Source organism: Geotrypetes seraphini, chromosome 2 (genome assembly GCF_902459505.1).
Source record: "Geotrypetes seraphini chromosome 2, aGeoSer1.1, whole genome shotgun sequence".
NCBI lineage: Eukaryota > Metazoa > Chordata > Amphibia > Gymnophiona > Dermophiidae > Geotrypetes > Geotrypetes seraphini.
The window spans coordinates 449,365,877-449,391,668 of NC_047085.1; the positions used below are offsets into that span (position 1 = coordinate 449,365,877).

Below are 25,792 nucleotides of genomic sequence, written 5' to 3' on the forward strand. Positions count from 1 at the left end.
CGAACCCCTGACACCCCTCAACCACTGGGGCAGATCAGTCTATGTTGTTCTAAAGGGTGTAGAATCAAGTGAGTGGGAAATTGATGGATGTGGGGGACCCAGTTTAGAGGGATGGTGAGAATTAAGTGCATCCATGGAGCAGCTACCATTTATATTGGAAGATAGAGGAACAGCTGGAGGTAGCCATTTTGCCAAGCTTACCATTCAAGATAGTTTTTGGGAGGGAATTGGCCTACTTCTCACAGAACCTATGGGGTTTGTAATGCTGGGTAGCTACCAGGTCTCAGGCTCAGAGAAAGGAAGTGGAAGACCTTAATGAGGAACCCCTGGGGCAGATTTTTCCCTTTCAAAATGAGATTTTAAACCACCAGGAAGGGGGTGTAAGGCGAGATAAATTCAGAAGGGAGAATGGAGGAACAGAGCCCAGTCCCTGGGTCAGGCCAAGGCAGGTCGCAGACTATGTGAGGACCAGGTTTCCATACTTTTCCCAGGAGCAGTGGTGGTATCCTGCCTTAAAGAGGGCTTTTGAGCAGGTAGGGAGGCATGGGTCATCAGGTGGACCCCAGTTTTCAGATGAGCAAGGCCTCCTGTATAGACAAATGATGGCCTCCAGCAAAGGAGTATATAAAAAACAATTGGTGGTTTCCCAGGCCTTTAGGAAGCAATAATATGGCTAGCTCATGATCACCCTTTTTCAGGCCCTAAAGGGCTACAGAATATGCTGGCACAAATTCTGGAGAGGTTCTATTGGCCTGGGATCTATCAGGAGGTACAGAGATATTGCAAAAGTTGTCCCCAGTGCCAGAGGGTTTTGGAAAGATATCCTACCTATAACTCGTTCTGGACTCTTTGGGGACAATGGTCTAGAAAACTAAATAAATAGTTGGGTACCTTTAGTTCCTTTGCTTGCTGTGAACATTAGCTATGAATTTTGTGAGACCCTTAGAAAAAATGCCCAGGGGGTTTCTATACATATTGGTAATTCTAAATAGAGCCGCCCACTTTGGGCTTTTCCCTTGCATTGTACATTTTCTCAAATTGTTCTGTGAGATAAGAATCTCTTGGAGGAAACCTATGGATCAAGGGTCCAATTTCAAGTCCAGAACCATGAGGCACTTATGGAAGGCCTTTGGCATTAAACATATAACTGCGGCCACCTACCATCCCCAAACTAAAAGGATGGTAGAGCGGGTCAATAAAACCCTCAAGGCCATGTTATGGAGAGGGGGAGGGTAAATGGTAAATATGAGGTCTGGAACCAGTTACTACCCTTTGTATTATACTCCTACTGGGAGAGTGTAGAGGCTTCTGTAGGGTTTTCCCCTTTCAAAATGTTGTATGGGCAACCCTCAGGGTGTGTCCTAGATATACTCAAAGAACAGTGGGTGGAGGAAGGGGAAAGTCCCAGGCTAGTAGGCTTGTACTTATGGGACTGAAAGGGCCGATTGTCCAGGCTTACAAGATACACCCAAGAAAACCTGAATGTAGCCAGGCTAGGCAAAAGCATTATTATCATCAGGACACTAGGGGAAGGAGATTTCAGGAAAGAGACAAAGTCCTACTGATGGTTCTTTCATTCCCACACAAGTTTAGCTCCCAGTGGAGAAGTCCCTGGACAGTCTTGAGGTGAGTAGAAGAACCCTGCTTCTATGAAATAGAAAACCTCAAAGGAAAAATGCAAATGTTAATATTTTAAAATCCTGGATATTCCAGGAGGCCTTGGTAAATTTTCTATCTGAAGAGGGATCAGAAGACATTGGAAGCCAGGTTGATGGCATGAGTGAAGGGAGTAAATCCCAGATTACCGCCACACTTATCCATTGCCAGAGGGAGGAGGTTGAGAAGTTGTTATGGGAATTTAAGGATAAAGAAAGTGTTTGTGAACAACTTGAAAAATTGAAGGTGGACAAAGCGATGGGACCAGACGGAATCCATCCCAGGATATTGAGGGAGCTCAGAGAGGATCTGGGGGGGGGTCCTATTAAAGATTTGTTAAACAAATCTTTGGAGACGGGAGTGATTCCTGAGGATTGGAGAAGAGCAGATGTGGTCCCTATTCACAAAAGTGGTCGCAGAAATGAAGCGAGAAACTACAGACTGGTAAGCCTCAATTCGGTTATTGGAAAAATAATGGAAGCGTTGCTGAAAAAAAGGATAGTGAAATTCCTAGAATCAAATGGTTTACAGGATCCGAGGCAACATGGTTTTACTAAAGGTAAATTGTGCCACCAACAAATCTGATTGAATTTTTTGATTGGGTGACCAGAGAATTCAATGAAGGTCATATGTTAGATGTAATTTATTTAGTTTCCATCAAAGCCTTTGACACGGTTCTTTATAGAAGGCTCTCGAACAATGTTGATTGGCTGAAGTTAGGACCCAAAGTGATGAACTGGATTAGAAACTGGTTGACATTTCATCAAGGAATTTTATCTCCTTAGCATGCCCTGATGATACATTTATCCAGTCAATATTGGGGTAGTTGAAATCATCCATTATTACCGTGTTACCCAGTTTGTTATCCTCCCTAATTTCTGATAACATTTTTGCATCTGTCTGCTCATCCTGGTTAGGCGGATGGTAGTGCACTCCCATCACTATCCTTTCCTTCCTTACACATGGAATTTCTATCCATAGGGATTTATAAAGTATGTTTCTGCTCCTGTAGAATTTTGAGTCAATTCGAATGGAAGTAAGGAGGACTGATTAAGACATCTGGGTTTTACTTCCTTTGAAAGCAATGGAAGTAAAACCTGGATATCTCAATCTGTCCTCCTTTTTCTGGAACCTTATGGCAACCCTATGTACACAGGAATTATACCATATTGGTTAGGTTTCTGTCAAAGTATTCTTATACCCAAGATGTGAACTGGTAGACTGTAAAAAATATTATAATTATAAAAAAAAAAACACCTTTGATTCATGTGCACCCCAATGTTTATAAAATTTTGCATAACTTAGGTTATAACCCTTTATAATCTGTGATAGTTTTCATTGTATCCAGGAGCATTGCAGTGAGATATCTAGTCCATAGAAACAAATGTTAGTTGGATTGAAATGTAAACCTAGAAGTATAGGAAAACATTCACTAGGCAGAGATAGGGATAGGTGAGACACAGAGAACGACCTAGTATACATTTTAATTTCCAGATTGCTGCATCTTGTTCTGGGCTCTACTCTCAAGGTGCATCCTCTTCAAAAGTTTGACTAGGGGGCCACATGATCTCTACATACTGATCCACAATTTGTCAGGAGTAGTTAGATTATCAGGCCATCTCAGTTATTGCAATGCTAATTTACTCTTCTGAGGACAAAACCTTTTAGCAGAAACTTTATACCCCAAGTAGTTGAGCGACTTGCAATTCCACTGCCCTCTTGCAGAAGAAAGTGTATAACGACTCAGTCGACCTAAAGAATCTCTCCTCGGGCCTTTCTAACCTAGCAAGAATACTGAACTCAAACCACAAATTTGTCGATGAAGCGGCCACAACCTGGCATACCCAACTAAAAAACCTCTACGAGGGCCTAGCCTTGGTCAAAGAAACGAAATGCTACCCCTTGGTTCACTAACAACCTAAGAACTAAGAAAAGGAGAGAGGGAATGGTGCAAATCCAGGCCGAATGGTAACAAATCCAATTGGAGGAAACTGCACAAAGAATACAAACTAGCTATTCTCAATGCAAAAAAGGCCTACTACTCCCAACAACTTCTATGTTTAAATGATTTTTATTATTCCAGCAGTAAGAAGCAAATACAAACAGTAGTACCAGTCAGGAAATAACATTTTCAACAATATAATCAGTTCCCCTCCCATCCCTCCCCTCCCCAAGAATCCATGGCCAGTCCAACAGCTGAGAGTAGGAATAAAATCTTAAAGATTCAAAAGTCTACTGCGAGCACGCGGTGTGAGGTCCTGCCAGAAGTGCTCCCACACCTGACAAAATTTGCGACCCGGGCCAAGAGTCAAGTCTCCCACCATGCGTCTCTCCAGTGTTGCGTGCACTATCATTAGGGATCTCCATTGTGCATATGACGGGGGATCACGGGAGAGCCAGTTGGTGAGGATGGCTTTTTTTCCCATCAAAAGGGCTCTGGAGATAAATGCTGACATTCCCCTGGGTTTGGGTGAGGCTATATTATAAAATCCAAATAACGCCCTCGGTTGCAGAAGCCATCGCCTTCCCCAAAGTGATGTGGTATATAGGCCAAGATGTCTCCAAAACTGTTGGATTGCGGGGCAGGCCCAAAACATGTGACTCAAAGATGCATGAGCCTGATTGCATTTCGGGCAAGAATGTGACGCAGTAATCCCCATCCGGGCTGCACGTTCCGGTGGAATGTAAAGTCTAAGAACAATTTTCAATTGCATTTCCCAGTGAGTAATATTGGGTGACACCTTCTGAATGTTCTTCGGGACCTGTTGTAACTGTTCAGCAGTCAACTGGCAATGCAAGTCCTAAGCCCACGCTGTCGCTAATATATCCAGATTCGTACTTGGTTGGCAATCCCGGATCCCCACAATATGAAATCGTAGAGGAATCCTCTGTTGGGCTGAAAGGCTGAAGAGTTCCGAAAGCGCCTCCCTGCAGACTTCAGTAAGGACAGCCACTGGGAGGGACTGAACATAGTGCCGGATCTAGTAATAGGCGAAGAGATCATTGGCCTGTAGGTCAAAAGTTCGTTGCAGCTCGTCAAATGTGGCCAGACTCCCTTCCTCCGAAAACAGGTGAAAAAGATATTGTAGACCTTGTGCTTGCCATCTAAGAAAGGTGGCATTTTGCATGCCCGGCTGGAAAGCTCCATTGCCCTGTATAGGCAAATATAAAGGCACCCTAGAAGACAATTTGGCTGTTTTTCCCAACAACTTCTAAAAAACCCCAACAGATCAAAGAACCTCTTTACATTATCCAAAAAGATATTCTTAGCACCACAAGGAGACAATCAACACCTGAACACCAGCCTTGACATTGAATCACTCTCTGACTACTTCGCTGAAAAAATAGACAATATACGTTCCTTCCTAGATGCTGTCACACAACTGACACCGGTACCCTTCTGCCCAAACAGAACCCCCGAACCCACAACTAAAAAAATCTAACACACTTCAACAGTGTCTCACTGGATGACCTTACTGAGATTATTGACTCTCTTCAGCCATCTGGCTCCATCCTAGATCCCTGCCCATCACGCCTCCTATATGAGGTAAAGGATGCTTTTGTATGCTCAGTCCTTCTTATCAATGGCTCTGTACCTACAAGCTGGAAATCAGCAATCATTAGAGCACTCTTGAATAAACCCACACTTGACCTGGACACACCCAGCAACTTTAGGCCTGTCTCCAACCTACCTTTCATTTCAATGATCCTGGAAAAAAACAGTATTCAACCAACTACACTCCTTTATTGACAACAAAAAAGCCCTATCTACCTTCCAATCATGTTTCTGGAAATTTCATAGCATTGAAACTGTCCTCCTTGATATCATCGATGACTGCTGGAAACTCATGGTTAAAGGAAACAATGTCCTACTGGTGCTACTAGACCTCAGTACAGCATTCAACATCATTGACCAGGACTTCCTCCTCACCCTACTCGCTGAGCTTGGCGTCTAAGATACGTCACTACTCTAGTTCACATCCTTCCTAAGCAGCAGATCCTAATGCGTGCTACTCGATACTACCCTATCAGGAGCCACTAGGGGTCACTCGGAGAAATTGAAAGGGGACAGGTTTAGAACAAATGCTAGAAAATTCTTTTTTACGCAGAGGGTGGTAGACACATGGAACGCGCTTCTGGAGGAAGTGATAGGCCAGAACTCTGTACAGGGATTCAAGAAGGGTTTGGATAGGTTCCTGGAGGATAAAGGGATAGAGGGGTACAGATAGAACTTGAGGTAGGTTATAGAAGTGGTCAGAAACCACTTCACAGGTCGCAGACCTGATGGGCCGCCGCGAGAGCGGACCGCTGGGCGAGATGGACCTCGGTCTGACCCAGTGGAGGCAACTTCTTATGTTCTTATGTTTTAAGAACTCTGTTTTTAACCCTGTTGTGTGTGTTTTGTTTTAGCAAACACTCAGCCCGGTTACATTATCACAATTAAATTAGAACAAAGGTGGTCTTCTTTTTCTTTACTTCCTTTACACAATGGTATTAGTCATTAAAATAGTTCCTTTCAGTTTTGCCCTCTGCTGGATTTGATATAATGCAAACCAAAATGGTATTTTCTCTGCCTCTAGTGGGCTCACAATCAGAAGACTTTTGAACAGCACTGTATTCTCCCATCTTAAAGTTTGTTTTTTTTAAGTCTAGAACAATCATTTTTTAATGAACCCTTTTAATAATAAAGGGTCCTTAAGTTAAATATCTAATAACATTGTGAACATTTTAATCATTCAGTATTTTAAATAATGAATCACTAATGTGGACATTACTTTTATATTTCAGATAGGGGGAAAGCCAGGACAAGTACTTGACCAGAGGGTTTTAACCACTGAACAGCAACAATGGGTATATTGACTTTTTTCTAATTTTGATATTTAAATAACGATTTTGATTATCTAAGATCACACCTTGGACACACATAGAAATCTTTACAACCAGGCAGTTAGAATCGAGTTAAGTTTCTGTCATTCATAGTGTTCTTATATTTAAGATTTCATTTATACTAGCATGTTTTAAGAATTAAAAAATATAAGCTTGGTACATGTGCATGCTACTGCTTGAAAAACTTTTGTGACTTAGGCAATAATCTTTTTCAATCTGTGACAATTTCATTGTTTCTAGATATACCACAGTGGGATGCCTAGTCCTCAAAAACATAATGCCAATTGGATTGATAAGTACACCTAGGAGAATAAGAAAATAATCACTAAAATTTTATAATCTGCTTAGTTGTGTATGTGACAGGAATTTTCCTCACCCCTACAAATGCTCTTCATTTTTGGTGGCAGACTAAAAAATTCTTTTGAGGCTAGAGGAAGTGATGTTACTGTTCCTGATGACAGTTTGAGTGAAGTGCTCCAAATCATCAGAAGATAGTCTGTGGCCCTTTCTTCTATCCTGGACATAAAATAACAGGACTTCGACTCAAAAAATTTCTTTGCTAAAGGCTGAGATGCCAAGATAAGTATCTTTTGCACTTGAGCAGCTAATCTGCAAGACTTTGCATTTCAACAATAAGCGACAGCGCTCTGCTTTGGTCCGGATGATGTCATAGGGATAAAATCAGCAATGCACCAGCCTCCACTTCTGAGCAAACTTTATCTATTTCGCAACCAATTCTGTGTGATAATCTCCTGAAGGATGTCTGTACCTGGCTACACGAAATAAAAGATCTTAAAGTGATGCGATCTGAACTTGCGGTTCTTGATATGGACTTGTGTGGAGAGATTGCTGAGCTGGACAAGCACATTGATGAAGCTGAATTAGGCCTAGAAGAATATATTGAGGCCATTGCTGGAATTGATAAGGAGTTTCAGATAATAAATCACAAAATATTTATTGGACGAGATTAAAGATTTGGAAAATACGAGACTCTAACTTAATGGTTCCAAAGAGTCCTGAAAGCCCTTGAGTATATGGATTGTGAAAACATAGTGCAGCAAATCACCAGTGCCATGATTATGGATGGATCCATTTCAATGGACCCGACAACAATTTGCTTAAAAAGAGCTCATCGTGCATGGACACTTCGAGACTGAATATGTTTTAGGGACTATAAGATAAAAGAAGCAATTTTGGCCAAGGCAAGAACCCAAACAACATTTGAATGGCATGCATATAAAATTGATATATATCAAGATTAGTCATCTACTACACTCAGGTGCAGAAATGAATTTCAATCTTTGACTCAGCATTTGCATGATGCTGGGTTTTGCTACAGGTGGCAACATCCATTTGCCCTAGTGCTTTATAAAGAGGGCAAATTGCATCAAGTTGCTCCTCAGATGAAGCACAGGAGATACTACTTTCTATGATGGAGCACACAACATCAATAAAACTCTTCTCAAAATAATCATGATAGAATGGAGCACTCAAGATGGCAGAGAGTTTCTCAAGGCAGAGGCCACCTCTGAAAGTATCTATCTGAACAAATGCTAGTGCCCTCCACTAAACAAAAAACAAGATGTGATATTGCACTCTTATTCCCTGATGATTTCATATATTTCAATATTTTTGTGAGTGTCATTGTTAAAGGGTTAGAAGGTAAGGTTAACCTTTTTGTAGATGATACCAAGATTTGTAACAGAGTGGACACATCAGAGGGAGTGGAAAACATGAAAAAGAATCTGCAAAAGTTAGAAGAATTGTCTAGCATCTGGCAACTAAAATTCAATGTGATGCATCTGGGGGTAGATATCCAAGGGAACTGTATGTGCTGGGCAGTGAGAGGCTGATAAGCACAGATGGAGAGAGAGACCTTGGGGTGATTGTTTCTGAGGATCTAAAGGAATCTAAATAGTGTGATAAGCAGTGGCTGTAGCCAGAAGGATTCTAGGCTGTATAGAAAGAGTAGTAACCAGCAGAAGAAGGGAGGTATTGATGCCCCTGTATAGGTCATTGGTGAGGCCGCCCTTGGAGTATTGTGTTCAGTTTTGGAGGCCATATCTGCCGAAGGATGTAAAAAGACTTGAAGCGGTCCAGAGGAAGGCAACGAAAATAATATCAGGATTGCGCCAAGAGACGTATGAGAAGAGATTGGAAGACTATTACTACTAATAATAATAATTTCTAAAGCGCTGAAAGGCGTACGCAGCGCTGTACATTTTAACATACAATAGACAGTCCCTGCTCAGAAGAGCTTACAATCTAATTTGGACAGGACATTTTGGAGTTGGGGAGATTATGGTAGAGGAAATGATACAGTAGGTATAGGTATCTGACAGCAGTGAGTGGGAGTTAGGAGTTGAAAACAGATTCACAAAAGTGGGCTTTTAGCTTGGATTTGAACACTGCTAAGGAGGGAGCACGATGTATTGATTCAGGTAGCCTATTCCAGGCATACGGCACTGAAAGAAAGAAAGGATGGAGTCTGGAGTTGGCAGTGGAAGATAAGAGGGGCTTGACCGATGAATGGAGATCACGGGGAGGAGCATGGGGAGAGATAAGTGAAGAGAGATGGGGGGGGCTTCAGAGCAAATGCACTTGTAAGTCAGCAAGAGGAGTTTAAACTGTATTTGGATACGGACAGGGAGCCAATGAAGCGACTTGAGGAGAGGGGTAATGTGAGAATAGCGGCTCTCACTGAATACAAATCATGCAGCAGCATTTTGAACGGATTGAAGAGGCAAGAGGTGGGCACGCGGGAGGCCCGAGAGAAGTACATTGCAATAGTCTAAGCGCGAGGTGATGAGAGCATGGACAAGGGTTTTGGTTGTGTGTTCAGAGAGAAGAGGACGGATTTTGGTAATATTATATTGGGGACTAATATTATTGTTAATATTATTGGGGACTAAAACTATGCCAGGGTACACCTGGCGGGGCCTCCGCGTGTGCAGATCACTGGACTTGATGGACCCAGGGTCTGATCCAGAGATGGCAATTCTTATGTTCTTATGTATAGAGGAGCAAACGACAGGATTTGGCAGTCTGTTGGATCTGAGCAGAGAAGGAGAGAGAGGAGTCATAGATCACCCCAAGGTTGTGAGCCGACGAGACAGGGAGGAGGATAGTGTTATTCACTGAAATAGAGAATGGCGGGAGGGGGGAGGCGAGTTTAAGCGAAAAGATAAGGAGTTCAGTTTTGGCCATATTCAGTTTGAGATGGCAGTGAGATATCCAAACAGCAATGTCGGAAAGGTTGGCTGAAATTCGAGCCTGAACTCCCGTGGAGAGGTAGATTTGGGAGTCATCAGCATAGAGGTGATATTGAAAACCATGAGAGGAGATCAGCATACCAGAGAGCCTAAATATGTATACTCTGGAGGAAAGGAGGGACAGAGGAGATATGATACAGATGTTTAAATACTTGAAAGGCATTAATATAGAACCAAATCTTTTTCAGAGAAGAAAAATGGTAAAACTAGAGGGCATAATTTGAGGTTACAGGGAGGATGACTTAGGAGCAATGTTAGGAAATTCTTTTACACGGAGAGGGTGATAGATGCCTGAAATGCCCTCCCGAGAGAAGTGGTGGAGAGGAAAACGGTGATGGAATTCAAAAAAGTGTGGGATAAAAATAGAGGATCTCTAATTAGAAATCGAAGAATGTAAATTAAAGAACTAAGGCCAGCTCGACACACATGTGTTTTGGCCTATCCGGCTTGCCTCGGGCGCCTTGTCAGTAACCTCCACCACTATGTAATGTAACACACATCAAAATTACATATAATGAATTCTTGTCGCTGTGCAAGACAGTCTTTGAATTTTTATGACACTCATTGAAACCACATCTAGGAGTGTTTTCAAAGTGGCTCAGTCATTGTATATGTTGCCTTGTGCAGTCACGACATACGCTGTCTTGCACAGTGACAAAATTCATTATAAGTGATTTTTATATGTGCTACATTACATAGTGATGAAGGTTACTGATAAGGCTCCTGAGGCAGGCTGGATAGGCCAAAACACATATGTGTCGAGCCATTGCACTTATAAAGTTTTGAAATAAAGTTGCACCCTTGGATCTTGGTACATCTCCACTGTTTGCCTTTTCATGTCTGAAGTTGTGGAGATCTTCCCTGCTTTATTTGACACATGAGTGTCAATGATAAGCATGCCTTATTGTAGCACGTCATATGTGTCTATAGCTATAAGGCATTCGTGTCACAAAAGCGATTTTAAAAAGACTGGCGCTTTTTCCTTTATGTTCATATGGTGGTCATAAACACGATTTTCCTGTGCTTTCTATTCTGCTTCTGTGGCACATATATGCTATTTGGTCTTTTTTTAAACTTCCATTTCTCAAGGGAGGAGTGGCATAGTGGTTAAAGCTACAGCCCCATCACCCTGAGGATGGGGGTTCAAATCCTGTGCTGCTCCTTGGGACCCTGGGCAAGTCACTCTATATTTAGGGGTCCCAGTTGAGAGGTTTCAATAATAGCAAAAGAAAGCCAGGAAGGCAGAGTGAAAGTCTCAAATTTTCTCTGTCTTCTCAGCAGCCTGTAGTTACAAGAAAAAACCACAATTTGAAGTGTCTGTATACAAATGCTAGCAACCGAGTCACGTGGTAAGTTGAGCCGAGCAGGACGTGCCTTGCTTGAGCTCCGGGGCCTCGGGTCCTCCTGCGCCTCACCCACCGTGTATTTTTACATTAGTACCTTCAAAACTCTTTGTGCGGTTGATGGATCGCTTCGTGCAACCCGGCAGCCCAGCTATGAGTGGTAAAGTGACCCGCGGTAACAAGGATCGGGAGGCGAGATCGACGCGGCCTGACTCCAAGATGGCGGCGGAGTCGTGCTCTGAGCTCCCGCTTTCGGCAGCTCACATTGCGGTGCTGTCCGCCTCGGTTGTTGGAGTGCTGGATGCACGCTTTGACCAACTCTCAGGCCAACTAACTTCGTTGGAATCCTTATTATCCGAAATGACTCGGTGAACGGGTGAGTTAGAGACCCGAGTGGCACATGTTGAGGAGGCCCGTAAAGCCTCGGCGACAGACCTGCTATCTCTGAAAGAACAACTGCAACGGCAAGCAGACAAAATTAAGGATCTCGAGAATCGCTTAAGATGGGACAATTTAAGATTGATTGGCCTACCGGAAACAGTACCTGAATCTCATCTGCTTGCCACACTGGAGACCTGGCTCCATGCTGAATTACCACTTCCTGCCGATATGGGGCCTTTGCGGTTGGACCGGGCTCATCGCCTTGGGAGACGGGCGGATGATCACACCAGGGCCCGAGTCACCATTTTTAAGGTGCATAATTCAGCGCATAAGCAGGAATTGATGAAACACTACCGCTAGAAGCGAAACACCCTCACCTATGATGGCAACCCAGTTCGCCTGTTTCAGGATTATTCACCAGCGCTCCAGGAACACAGGCGTCATTTCTCCAGGGTATGCTCAGCGCTCTTCGATCGCAAACAACGTTTCCAGCTGTGCTCTACTCTGTGCTGCTGAGGATTTGGACACCTACGGGGTGGAAGAGTTACACATCGGCGGAGGATGCCCAGGTCTATTTGGATGCCCTGCAGGGGGAGTCTGGGCCCTCCTTGGCCCCCTGATGCTGTTGGGCGTGCAGTGGTGGTCCCTATCAACTTGTTGGTGTTTGTGACCACCTGTGCATTGGGTTTTCTTCTCCTGCTGTGCTGCCCGGGACCTGCCTGTCGTTGTTATCTCTTGCTTGACAGGTCTCTTTATTGACACTGTTTATTGGCCCCTCTCTGCATGGGGGTCTATCCAATGTCTCTACCTGCATTTGCCCCTTTGGCTCCCAGGCAGGAGTTTTTTCGGATTCCTGGTGCTTAGCTGACAGCTGGGTGGTTGTAACATGCTTGCACGACCTAACCTCTTCTGCCTAATTCTGGCTGTGAAGTACTTGGGTGGTGACTGGGACGCCCTCTTGCACTGTCCACTGGTCCAGGGCATCTTACGCTGCCATACTGAGAGGACCCGACCCCTGGAGGACAGTAGCTATTGTTCAGGGTGTTAATAGTTTATTTGGGGGGTTTGATTGCGGTTGGAGGTTGCCCATTTGACTTGGTTTGACTGGGGAATGGCTTTCTTGAGGGAGTCCTGTTTCTTTGTGTGAGTGGGATTTTGCGTCTCATTTGGGTTTGCATTGTCAGTCTTGGGCTGGGATAGCTTATTTGGTCCTTGGGAGTGAGTGAACTTGAGGGGAGGGAGAGTGAGGGCTCTGGTTTTCACTTCTGGCTGGCCTATTTTGATTGATAATCCATGGAGGCACGCTTGGGCCCTTGCGCTTTGGTCTACCCTCTTGTACTGGGTGTCCGAGTGGGGGAGGACAAGGGGTGGTGGGTGCGTGACTGGGTTGCTGTGTATGTGTGAGTGGGGTTTCTGATCTGCTCTGATCCTTGGGGTGGGGGGGACTGGAGGCCCTGTCTACATCTTTGTGTGGCTTCCTTCCCACGCCACGTTTGTAGACTGGGGTATGTGTTTGTGGTTGGGTTATTGGGGTTTCTGGGGGGTTTGGGATGGGTGGGAGAGAGTGGGGTTTGGGGTGGGGAGGGTTGGGTTGGGTTGGTGGGGGTGGGGGGTCCTCCTTCAGTATGTATATTTTGTTTATTTTGAATTCGCATTACTCATGTTTTCTCTACCAGGTTTTGCTGTTGATGTGGGATCACTGCTCTGGAGGATGGCTGGGCCCCTGGGGTAGTCTACATCCTTTTCTGCTATCTTTTCTGCGCTGCTTCTATCCTGACTTTCTGACCTGAGTACCCCTTTTAGACTTACCTCTTGGAATGTTGGGGGCATTACGTCACCGATAAAGCGGTCCAAAATATTGGCTGCTTTGCAGCGTTATCGCTCGGATATAGCTTGTTTACAGGAAACCCGCCTGAACGATGCAGAACATCTTAAATTGGCCCGCTCCTGGGTGGGTGAGGTCTATTATGCTTTCTCTCAGGGCCGCCATGGTGGGGTTGCAGTGTTGGTCTGCAAATCTTCACCTCTTGGGATGCAGGTTCTTGATAAGGCTATTAATGGGAGATCTTTGTTTTTGCGCCTCACTTTGGGTGTTCGATCTTATCTCTTGCTTGTGGCTTATGGCCCTAACTCGGGGGAATCAGCTTTTCTGCAACGATTGCTTCAGCTTTGCTCTCGTTTTTCTGGGGATCCGCTTCTCCTCTTGGGTGACTTTAATTTGGTACCGTGTCCGGACTTAGATAAGTCCGGTACCTCTGTTGCCTCTTTGGGGGCTAAGGGTCGCCTTCTTTCTGACTTTTGTGATACTCTTTCTGTGGTAGACCCTTGGCATCATTTACATCCTGAAGTTCGTGATTATATGCATCTTTCTCGGGCTCATGGGACCTGGTCCCGGATAGACCATATTTTTCTGTCCTCAACGTTGTTCCCCTTTGTCCAGTCGGCAGAGCTCGGCCCCCTGAGTATTTCGGACCATACTCCGATTTGGGTAGATCTTTCTCTGGATTCCGAGTATCTTCGGACCCTGTCTTGGCGATTTCCCGCCTATCTTGCTAAAGACAAAGAATTTCAAACCTTTTTGCAGGCCCAATGGGAAGACTACTCTACCAACAATGCTCCCCACTTGGATGATCCTATTCTGTTTTGGGAGGCAGGTAAGACAGTGATTCGGGGACATATTTCTTTTCTGAGTGCTCGCAACAAGCGTAACCTTGAAAGAGACCTGGGAGTGATGGTAGACACATCATTGAAGGCGTCAGCACAGTGCGCCACAGCCTCAAGGAAGGAAAACAGAATGTTGGGCATCATTAAGAAGGGTATCACGACCAGGACGAAGGAAGTAATCCTGCCACTGTATCGTGCAATGGTGCGCCCGCACCTGGAGTACTGTGTCCAGTACTGGTCGCCGTACCTCAAGAAGGACATGGCGGTACTTGAGAGAGTCCAGAGAAGAGCAACTAAGCTAATAAAGGGTATGGAAGACCTCTCTTATACTGATAGACTGAAGAAGTTGGGGCTTTTCTCCCTGGAAAAGCGGAGACTTAGAGGAGACATGATAGAAACCTTCAAGATCATGAAGGGCTAGAAAGAGTGGACAGGGACAGATTTTTCAAATTACGGGGAACCACAAGCACAAGGGGGCACTCGGAGAAATTGAAAGGGGAAAGGTTTAGAACAAACGCCAGGAAGTTCTTTTTCACTCAGAGGGTGGTGGATACATGGAACGCGCTACCGGAGGATGTGATAAGCAGAAGCACACTACAGGGCTTCAAAGAGGGTCTGGACAGATACCTGGAGGACAAAGGGATTGAGGGGTACAGATAGGAGTAGAGGTAGGTAATAGGGATAGAATTAGAGGATTAGAGGCAGTTACAAAATTAGTCATGGACACTGTTCAGGCAATTAGGCCCGATGGGCCATCTTCTCTTAATAGCCCCTTTCGGGCGGCTGAATTAGAATCTGCTATTAAAGCTCTCCACTCTGATAGAGCCCAAGGTCCAGATGGTTTTTCGGGAGACTTTTACCGACTTCCCTCTTCTAATCTTTGTGGCCCTTTACTGGCTTACTTTAATGCTGCTATCGCTCAGGGCTCTTTTCCGCGTTATGCTAATGAGGCCCTTATCTCTTTATTGTTGAAGCCTGGCAAGGAGGTTGACTCTCCGGGATCCTATCGCCCCATCTCTTTGATCAACGTGGATCTCAAGCTTTTTGCATGTATGTTGGCTGATCGTCTTGTTCCGCATCTTCCTGAGCTTATCCACAAGGATCAAGTCGGGTTTGTCCGGGGGTGTCAATCAGTCTGTAATGTCCGTAAGGTTCTCTTTGCACTGGCCCATTGTCATTCTCATCAGATTCCGGCTCTGTTTGTCAGTCTTGATGCTTCCAAGGCGTTTGATAGTGTCCATTGGTCTTTTTTGTTTCGTACCCTAGAACAAGTTGGGTTGGGGGGTTTCAACCTTGATGCTATACGCTCTAACCCCCGGACTTTGCTGCTAGTCAATGGGACCTGCACGGATTCTTTCTCCATTCTTCGTGGCACCCGGCAGGGCTGCCCCCTTTCCCCCTTGCTGTTTCTTCTTTCATTAGAACCTTTGCTGTGTACTCTTCAGGGGTTTGCGGAAGTGCAGGGCCTTCGCGTTGATGGGATTGAGTTGAAGACATTTGCATTTGCGGATGATATGTTTTTGATTCTTACTAGGCCTGAAGATTCTTTACCGATGGCATTAGATCTCATTTCCGAATGTGGCTTTTATTCTGGTCTCTTAATCTGGATAAGTCCTTGGCCTTACCTTTCCCACCGGAGCTGCGTTCCCAGTGGAAGGGTGCCTTTCCTCTTCGTTGGGCAGATTCTACCTTGAAATACTTGGGGTTTTTTATTCCTCAGGACTTGTCTAATCTGTATCGCTTGAACATGAAACCGTTGTTCCAGGTCCTTCAGAATAAATTACAGTTCTGGGGAACCCTTCCTTTTTCGCTCTTAGGTCGGGTGCATCTTTACAACGTGCTTATTGTCCCTGTTGGCTATATGTCTTTTAGGTCCTTCCTCTTTATTTGACTTCTCGAGATGAGAGATGACTGGAACGCTTGGTTCAGAGATTTCTTTGGTCTGGGAAGCGGCCTCGTCTGCCTTATAAGAGGGCCGCGGCTCCATGGTATAGGGGTGGGTTGGGTTTATTGAACCTTCGTTATTTGACTGTTGGTTGTGGCATGCGCCACATTAATGATCTTTTCAGGGGTACTTCAGCGTTCACTAACACTTCTTTGGAACTCTTCTGTTTTCGCTCTACTCACTTTAGTGCCTATTTTCATTCTCTTCCTTCTCTTGTGCCTGAATCTCTCTCTATGCAGGTGCTCCACCGTCCCTTGCGGAAGGTTTGGCGCTGGGTCTGTAAATTCCATGCTCTTTCTGTTTCTGTAACTCCCTTTCTGCCTATCCGCTTTAATAGCTCCTTCCTGGGATAGATGGGCCGAGCTTCGCTCAGTGGGAAACAAGAGGAATTCATTATGTATTTCACTTGGTTGATGATGATGGCAAAATTAAGCCTTTTGTACAGTTGCAAGAGGAGTTTGGTCTCTCCCCCCCACTGATTATTTTGCTTATATGCAACTACATCATTACATTTCTTCTTTACCCTCTCGTTCTTTGACTGCCTCTTGCCACGAGCTAATATCTACGGCTTTCACCATTGGTTCCCAACTTCCAGTCCCCCTTAAATTCCATCATCGCCATTTGAAGGATGAGTCCCCCTTGTTTGACCATTCCAAATTACGGGATGCTTGGGCTTGTGACCTTGCTGTTGCTCTGCCGGATGATGTGCTTTTGCAGGCTGTCCGTAGGTTGCCTGCCTTTCGAAAATATACCACTTTTTGGGAACAACACTATAAATTGGTTTTCCGTTTGTATATCTCTCCAAAGAGGGCTTATTTATCCCGCCTTCGTGAAACTGCTGCCTGTCTACGCTGCCAAGCTCCAGAAGCGGGCTTGGGACACATGTTTTGGACTTGTCCTAATGTTCAAGCTTTTTGGAATGCTGTTTTTGTCTTTGTGGAGCGCATTTGGAAAATTACCATTCGCCGCTCCCCTTTGTTATTGTTTGGCGCTGTTCCTCATTATTTCCCTCGTGTGTGGGGAGCTGCTGCTTTCCTTAAATGGACTGTTTTAGTGGCCCTGAAATGTATTTTGCTGCACTGGCTTGAAGATGCTGCTCCAGATTACTCTCTTTGGCGATGTCGGATGATTACCCTCTTGATGTGGGAACGGAGGGATGTGTTGGACCTTTCTTCTCTCCAAGGACGTATCTTTCAATGCACTTGGGAACCATTTTGGACAACTATGACCCCGTTGGCTCGCAGCCGCTTGCTGAACTGTTGAATCTCTGTATTTTGTTTCCTTTTGTTCCACCTGGTTTGCCTAATCCTTGTCTGTTTTTCTCTGGGTGAGATGTACTTGGAAGGATGACCCTGAGGGGGGTTATTTCTTTTGGGAAGGGTTGTGTTGGGCTGGGGGGGCTTTCTTGGGGGGTTGTGATTTGTGGGGACTGGGTTTTGTTATCTAAAATACTGAGCTTGTTTGTACTTGGCTTGTTTCTTGCTTGTGGGTTTTGTTGAGCTCAATAAAATATATCTGAATACAAATGCTAGAAACCTAAAAAATAGATATAATAGGCATCTTAGAGACCTGATGGAAGGAGGACACTCAATGGAACACTGTATTACCTAGGTACAAATTATATCTCAAGGATAGAGTAGATCAAAATGGAGGGGGGGAGGAAGGCTGCACTTTATGTTAAAGAGGGAATTGAATCAAATGAAATAAATATTCTGCATGACATAGATAGCAGTGTGGAATCCTTATGGATAGAAATTCCATGTGTGAAGGGAAGGAATATAAAGGTAGGGTTATACTACCTCCCCCTGGGACAAAATGAGCAGATAGATGAAGAACTGTTTTCAGAGATTAGGAAAGCTGGAGAATTGAGCAACAGTATAATAATGGGTGATTTCAATTACTCACTAAATCTAAGGAAAGGACACAGAAAATCACTCAAACCAAAATAAATGTGCCCTATATAGAAAAGGAAGGGAACCCCCCCCCCTACACAAAACACTGCACAGCCCCACTCAACACATTCACAGAGCCTGCTCTGAGAAATAAACAATCTTAGAGAAGTGGAGAAAAAAATCTCAGTTCAGCTTCATAGGTAAAAAAACCCTCCACTTCTCAATATATAATTTAATTCAGATAAAGACTTCAAAATAAATCCATAGTGACACTGAAATAACAGAAGAAGCACTCCTGCAGCCCAAAGGGAAACCACTTCTTAGATGAAATAATCAGCACACCAAAAACAAGTGCAAAGTCCATCAGAACTGAATCAAGTCCCAGGGTAATGTGAAAAATGTAGAAAAAGTTACACAAACAACCAAGCAACCAATCTTTATTGAGTGAAAGCTCTGAAATTATGTGGTTGGTGGACTTTTTTTTTTTTTTTTTAGACAAATGTCTGTTAGAGCCCCTGTTTGCACAATTTAATGTGCTATATGCTATGGGGTCATTTTTCTGAGGTCTCTTTCTCCACATTTTTAAAAATTGATTGTAATCTTCTGCAGGAGTCATTAATTATATATTGAGTTTTGATAATATGTCTTTTTAAATCTGTGACATTTTTTTGTTGTTTCCAGGAACATGTTATGTTGTTTGTGGTCTTATACTCTATCAAATCCTCTGGAGTGGAGATCGAGGCGGGTTATAATAACAATTGATGCATTTCAGACATTACAATAGCAATTATTGGAACACAAACATAAATATCTTGTGCAGTAAAAAATAGTCCATTTGTATTCCTAGTGTAGACTCCTGGTGCTTTGTGTTCATGGTAGTGTATTTGTTTCATGATCATAAGCGTACCGTTCAGAATTTGGGTCAAGTTAGACTCCTAGGCAGGATTTTTGGAAGAGCCATGTTTTCAGGTATTTGCGAAACAGAGCATACATGATGGAAGAGTAAATCTTAGTGGGTAGTGGGTTCCACATTTTTGTAAATTGATAGTTCACCTTCTCTCCCCCCCTTTCACAAAACCACGCAAGAGGTTTTTAGTGCTGGCTGATGCACTGAATGCTCTGCACTGCTCCGACGATCATAAAGTTCCTATGAATGTTGGAGCAGCACAGAGCATTCAGAGTGCTGGCGCTAAAAACCTTGCACAGCTATGCAAAAGGGGAGGTAAATGAGTTGCAGTGAATCCTTTTATATTTTACTCTTCTCAGAGATGGGAAGGATAATATAAGATGGTTAATGTTACATAAGAACATAAGAAGTTGCCTCCGCTGAGGCAGACCAGAGGTCCATCTCGCCCAGCGGTCTGCTCCAGCGGCGGCCCATCAGGCCCATTGCCTGAGCAATGGTCCCTGACTATTTCTATAACCTACCTCTACTCCTATCCCTATAACCCACGTCTATTCTTATCTGTACCCCTCAATCCCTTTGTCCCCTAGGAACATATCCAAACCTTCTTTGAAGCCCTGTAACGTGCTCCTGCCTATCACAGCCTCCGGGAGCGCGTTCCATGTATCCACCACCCTCTGGGTGAAAAAGAACTTCCTAGCGTTTGTTCCAAACCTGTCCCCTTTCAATTTCTCCGAGTGCCCCCTTGTACTTGTGGTTCCCCATAATTTGAAAAATCTGTCCCTGTCTACTTTTTCTATGCCCTTCAGGATCTTGAAGGTTTCTATCATGTCTCCTCTAAGTCTCCGCTTCTCTAGGGAGAACAGCCCCAGTTTTTTCAGTCTGTCAGTGTATGAGAGGTTTTCCATACCCTTTATCAGCTTAGTTGCTCTTCTCTGGACTCCCTCAAGTACCGCCATGTCCTTCTTGAGGTACGGTGACCAGTACTGGACACAGTACTCCAGATGGGGGCGCACCATTGTACGATACAGTGGCAGGAGGACTTCCTTCGTCCTGGCCATGATACCCTTTTTGATGATACCCAACATTTTGTTTGTTTTCCTTGAGGCTGTGGCGCACTGGCGCCTTTAATGTTGTGTCTACCATTACTCCCAGGTCTCTTTCAAGGTTACTTACCCCTAGCAGTGATCCCCCCATTTTGTAGGTGTACATCTGGTTCTTTTTCCCTACATGCATGACCTTGCATTTCCCTATGTTGAAGCTCATTTGCCACTTTTTGGCCCACTCTTCCAGTGTCGTTAGATCCTTTTAGAGATCTTCGCAGTCTTCCGTGGTTTTAACCCTGCTGTATAGTTTGGTGTCATCTGCAAATTTAATGACCTCACATTTTGTTCCCGCCTCCAGGTCGTTAATAAATATATTGAACAGGAGCGGTCCCAGCATCGACCCCTGCGGAACTCCGCTCGTGACCCCTTGCCAGTCTGAGTAATGTCCCTTTACCTATCGCCTTTTTTACTGCATTTGTTATCCACACTGAGTTTTTGATGTGGATAACAAATGCAGTAAAAAAGGCAATAGGTGACTGTCAGCCTAGAGGCCTCTGGGAGATTATATCGATCTAACTCTGGCATGGGAATGCAGATAGACTCTGTGTGCAGGGAAACTGTTTTAGGTAGCCCTGATTGCCCTGATTGAATCATGGCTAGCTAAAAGGTGTTAATGCCTGATTAAGAGGGTGCTTAGGATAATGGTGCACAGATCAAGCCAGAGACTTAATCCCATCAGGTTTCTCACCCTCCTTTGTCTATTAAATTGACCATTGTCTCAAACAGTTTGCAAGTTCTAAACAGAAAGATACTGGGAGATACAATATTTTCTCTATTCAGAATAAGATTCCAAGGTATAAAAGCCTGCTCTCTGCAACACACATGGCTCTCGCTCTCTCTCTCTCTCTCTCTCTCTCTCTCTCTCTCTCTTTCTATCTAACTACCTCTTGGCTCTTTGCTTGGCACTCTGGTTCTGTCTTGGCTCCCCCTCTCTCGGTCTATCCTTCTTCCCTTTATCTATGGAACACGAAGCTTCCTAGAACTACAAGCTTCTATGTCCCTCTTTACCTCTGACCTCTGTAAGGCAGTGAGACTGCTTGCTCTCTGCTTAAGTGTAATGCTCTCTGCTTAATTGTAATGCTTATAAATATTACTTTTCTGTAAGCCTATTTCTATAATATATTCTTTATGCAATCACCTCTGGTTGTGTCTATTATTCTACTTCCTGGTGAGTCATCTGTGAGGAACTGAACCTGGGACCTGGCGTTTGTCAGTACGCCTTTCACTTAACCCCTACCACCTAATAGTGTGGGGGCCACTTTCAAACTGACATTTTGGGGGCTCTGTCTCGGTCCTTCCTGATGATTTCATCTGGGTAAGTAGAATTTAAGTTTTTTTTATGCACTGTGCAATAGGATTACAGAGTGAGATAGAAATCAAAAGTCCTTGGAAAACCCTTAGATTGATTGTACGTTAGACTGGATGACACACTGTTGAAAAGTTCCAGTAATATTGTGGGGTTTTATACTTGGTGAGATTTTATTTCAATTTTGATTGATAGACAGAGTGAGATAGAAATCAAAAGTCCTTTTGGAACCCTTAAATTGTTTTAGACTGGATGACACAATTGTGAAAAGTTTCAGTAATATTTTGGGTTTTATATTTGGTGAGATTTTACTATCAAAAGTCTTTGTAGTTTACCTGTGCCAGTTTGCATTGTATGATTTGATATGCTTGCTAGGGTGTTGCATGTAAGAATATTTGAGCTGCTCTGAAGAAAAGCAGGGTTCAAAGTGAAAACAGTCACTCAATTAAGACACGCCACATCTGTACTAACTTTAACTTTTTTACCTTGTGCTTTTAATTCTATTTCTTGTCAGTCTCTGCCCTGGTGAAAGGCCCAGTGCACACTGGACTGGAACTGGCAGCTGACATCTTTGCTCTTCTATATTTTATCCTGCTAAACTTCTGCCTGTAAATTTCAGGTAGTAACCAGTGTGGGCAAGTGTGGGCATAAGTGTATTATTTATGCCAATGACTCTTGCCTAACACGCTTTACCTCGCTTTTCTACCTATTAACTAAAGTCTCCCTCCTTCATAAGTGGGAGCATTTCAATCTCAAAGGCTACACACAGACAGGGACATTTAGAAGCCCATTCTCTCTCATGAAATATATGAGCAAGGCCCACGAACCAAGGCAGACTTCTGCAGCCTCAAATATGAACCCTTTTGATTTTCAAGAACTCACAGATATTGTACACAAATATTTTGACAAGAAAGGGGGTCCATATGAGGGTAATTTTCCAGAAAACACATGGCACGATATTCAGAAACAAATGGTTTCTCATTCTCAGGAGTTTAGAAAGAAAACAGATAAACGCAAATGCCTTTTCATTCAGGGCTTATGTAGAGGACTTATTAGCCTAAGACAAGATAATACTGACTTGAACACTCAGTGCCATCAGCTGTCCAAAGACTTAGATGAGGCACAAATTAATATATCCATGCTAAGAACCCAAATTGTTCAGGCCACAAATACCTTTTTAACTGTAAATGAACAATTAGAAGAGGCCAAGGCAGAATTAAAGTATTTAAAGTCAAAATGTGCCTCACCGGGACAGGTTAATGCTGTCTCCTCACAGATTCTGCCGTCTGCACCAGTGCAACATTCACCCTATCATTCACCCTATAATCCATGTAGTCAGTTTATTGAAAAACAAAACACTGTTTTTGTAGCAGGCCAGCGAAAAGGTAAACTAGCTACAGATGTAGAACAGGAAGAAGACCCGACAAACGAAAGTGAGGAAAATTCATTACCAGGCCAGAGCAATACCAATAGTACCCCTATAAGTGACACAGCTCCAGTAACTGTAGTGCTGCAGGGACATATGAAAGATAGTGACATTGAAAGAATAGTGGAAAAAGTGGGCCCTATGCCTTTTAACATAAATGAATGGTGCAAATGGGCTACTGACATACTGATTCACTGGGGTCTAGGGAAATACAAAAGGAACAATGCAGATTTTGATAAGCTTATGCACCTAGCCCTGGGTCCACATTATTATAAATTTGGATCTCTTGTTCATCCATACCAATTTGTAAAGATGGGCATCGAAAAACTCTTTCGCTGCACCTCTTTGCAAGTACTTAGAACTCTTTCACCCCTGCCAAGTGATACACCAGAGCAGTTTGCATATAGAGTGTGGGTAATCAACGCGGTACTTAAAGAACATGAACATTGGCCCATTTCCTCTGATTATGGCCAGAGAGAACATAAAGAATTCCTATTAGAATTATTATCTCCCGAGATTACTAAACACCTTCTGTTGTTCTCGGAGGACCCTAAAACTACACCTTTTGACACTTTACTGCTCAGGATTGGGTCTGTGTGGAAGACCCAGCCAGCTCAAATTATTTCAGTCTCAGAAGCTAGAAGGTGGCGTGCTGAGGGAGCACCCCAATACAAGAACACACCACACACAGGAAATAGAGGGCATGGCAGAGGTAGTTACAGAAATTCCTCCACTTACATTCCCTTCCATGAACTCAGAGACCAAAAGGAAAAATTAGAGAAAGAGAAAATGAAATGGGAACAGGATCGTCACACAATGCAGATAGAATTGGACAGGGTAAAAAGTGATTTGACAGCTAGGAAAAACAGTGCTAGTCCATAGGGATGTCCTGACTCTCTGTGTCCGAATGCCAAGGTGACTCAGGCCTTCTCAGCCCAGCCAGACTCCTTTCGCTTACCTGTGGACTCACTTTTGGAGTCGCAGGATAAGGGAAAGAAGTCAGACTCAGAATTCAGCTTGAGGTATGTTACACCTTTGATTTTGGACACTTCCGAAAGCCCCAAGGTTAATACTACCATAGAGGGTCAGGATAAATTAAAATTGATCAATACAGGGGCTAGAATCAGTTTCACAGATAGAGCACCTCCTACTGGAGATCAGAAAAATATGGAAATTTGTGAGATTCAGGGTCTAAATGACATAGCTTCAAAGTGTGTGTCTATCCCACAAAAGGAACAAATGAAAGACATTGTAGAAACTACTGCCAGCATGAGTGAGAATACAGGCAAAGAAATTGTTGAGGTGACTGGTCTTGCATTAGGTACAGGAATTCTAAATGCTTCTAAACCTTTGGTTCACAAGGTTATTCCTGTGCAGTTAGCCACACAATGCTGCCTGCCAGTGCAGAAGCATGATCATAGTGTAACTCACTCAGAGGCTGCAGATCTTTCAGTTTGGGCACAAGATTGTGGGAAAAGGTACACAGAAATTTTGTTTGAGGGCAAAGATCCTGCATCACAAACACAGCAACCAGTACTTCCTCCAGCAACAGAACTGGTGCCTAAGATGGAGGAGAGAGGTCTGAGTGGACCTATCTCTTTAGCATGTGGCTCTCCAACTGGGTCATTTGCTAATTCAGAGGGCTCTGTTAGGCTCACTATACACTCTCAGGCCCTAACTAAGACTTCAAAGCCTGTAGTGCCAGTGGCTGCCTCTTGCTCTGACATTACTGTGAAATTTAACCCTAAATGTGCATTTTTCTCTGTCCTAGACATGACTAATGATTTTCGGAATTTGCCCCTTGCCTCTGAATGCCAGGACACAACAGTGCAGACAAAAGAAGACAAATCTAGCCTGCACCTGACTTCTGCACCGCAGTGCCCACTCCTCCGAGTGCAGTGGGACCCAGGTGGCAGACATGTGGTCCAGGTCGGCCTGAATGGAACATGGACAAAGTTTGCTCTAAGTGACCTTGAGGTTGCTGCTAATTTAAAATGTTTTTTTCTTTTTCCTAGCAGCAGTTCGGATATAGCCATCCCAGACCAATTTTGGCACAAAGATATTTCTAGTGTTTTCCAAGGTTCCTCTTTATCACTGCAGAGATAAAGATGTTCCAAAGAAGATATTAGCTTTATGCCTTTTCTGAATATGAGATGGTTATGATATGCATTATCTTTGCTGTGTTTTTCTATAACAATGTGTTTATTTGCATAGTTAAATTCAGCCCTGAACACGTGACAGATGGAAGAACAATGCCGACGCCTCAAAATTTGTGTTTTATGTTGTCTGTGCTATGTGGTCTGTCTTTTGTCTATTTGTTTTAGTTTAGGGGGTACCCCAGGATACATAACATTGGCCATTTCTAGAGCTCTTTTCCCCAATTTTTTTTAACTAGCCCAATTGCGCAATGTTCTTTTTCCCTATAATTTGCATATGCTAAATGTAGCTTAGTTAGGGGTTATATTTTTAAGAAAAGGTTTTATTCTATATCTATACCATGTTTATTCTATGCTTCTCATTAGATTCAGTACACATTTCTGACAATTTTTTTTATATATACATTCAGTACAGAATTATGGTTTCTCTGAATTGCCATAAGTTATATGCAGCACACAAAAACATATCTTTTTGGAATGTCTGATTAAGAACCTTAAGTACCTGATTATTGTCTGTCTTTTGCCATAACTATACATGTTGCCACATTCAGTACAGGCAACTAGTCTCTCTCTCTCTCTCTCTCTATGCATTCAGTACAGGCAATCTGGTTTCTCTCTCTCTACATTCAGTACAGGCAACATGTTTTCTCTTCCATTTTCTATCTCTTATTTGGATCACACTGGAGTACAGCTGCTGAATGATATCGGGACTCTTTTCAAATCCCTCCCTGTATGCACTGACATCATTTCATCTCAAGGGCGAACACCACCAGTTTCCAGTGACTTTCCAGTGACTTGACTGATCCTGTGCAAACATCAGATCCTGTGCAAACATCCTTTCATTTCAAGTGTGA

The 25,792-nt window shown here is 43.6% G+C and overlaps 1 protein-coding gene across 7 annotated transcripts in view; it reads left to right on the forward strand.

Annotated features, from left to right (window-relative positions):
* Positions 1-25,792, forward strand: part of CCDC7 (coiled-coil domain containing 7) — a 730,660-nt gene that overhangs the window by 525,852 nt on the left and 179,016 nt on the right. For all 7 annotated transcript variants that reach the window (XR_004538163.1, XM_033931492.1, XM_033931495.1 and 4 more), the window contains one exon: positions 6,445-6,507. Coding sequence is in view for 6 of the 7 variants with exons in the window: in XM_033931492.1 (XP_033787383.1) it covers positions 6,445-6,507 (63 nt within the window). In the remaining variant the exon portion in view is untranslated. The remainder of the gene's footprint in view (positions 1-6,444; positions 6,508-25,792) is intronic.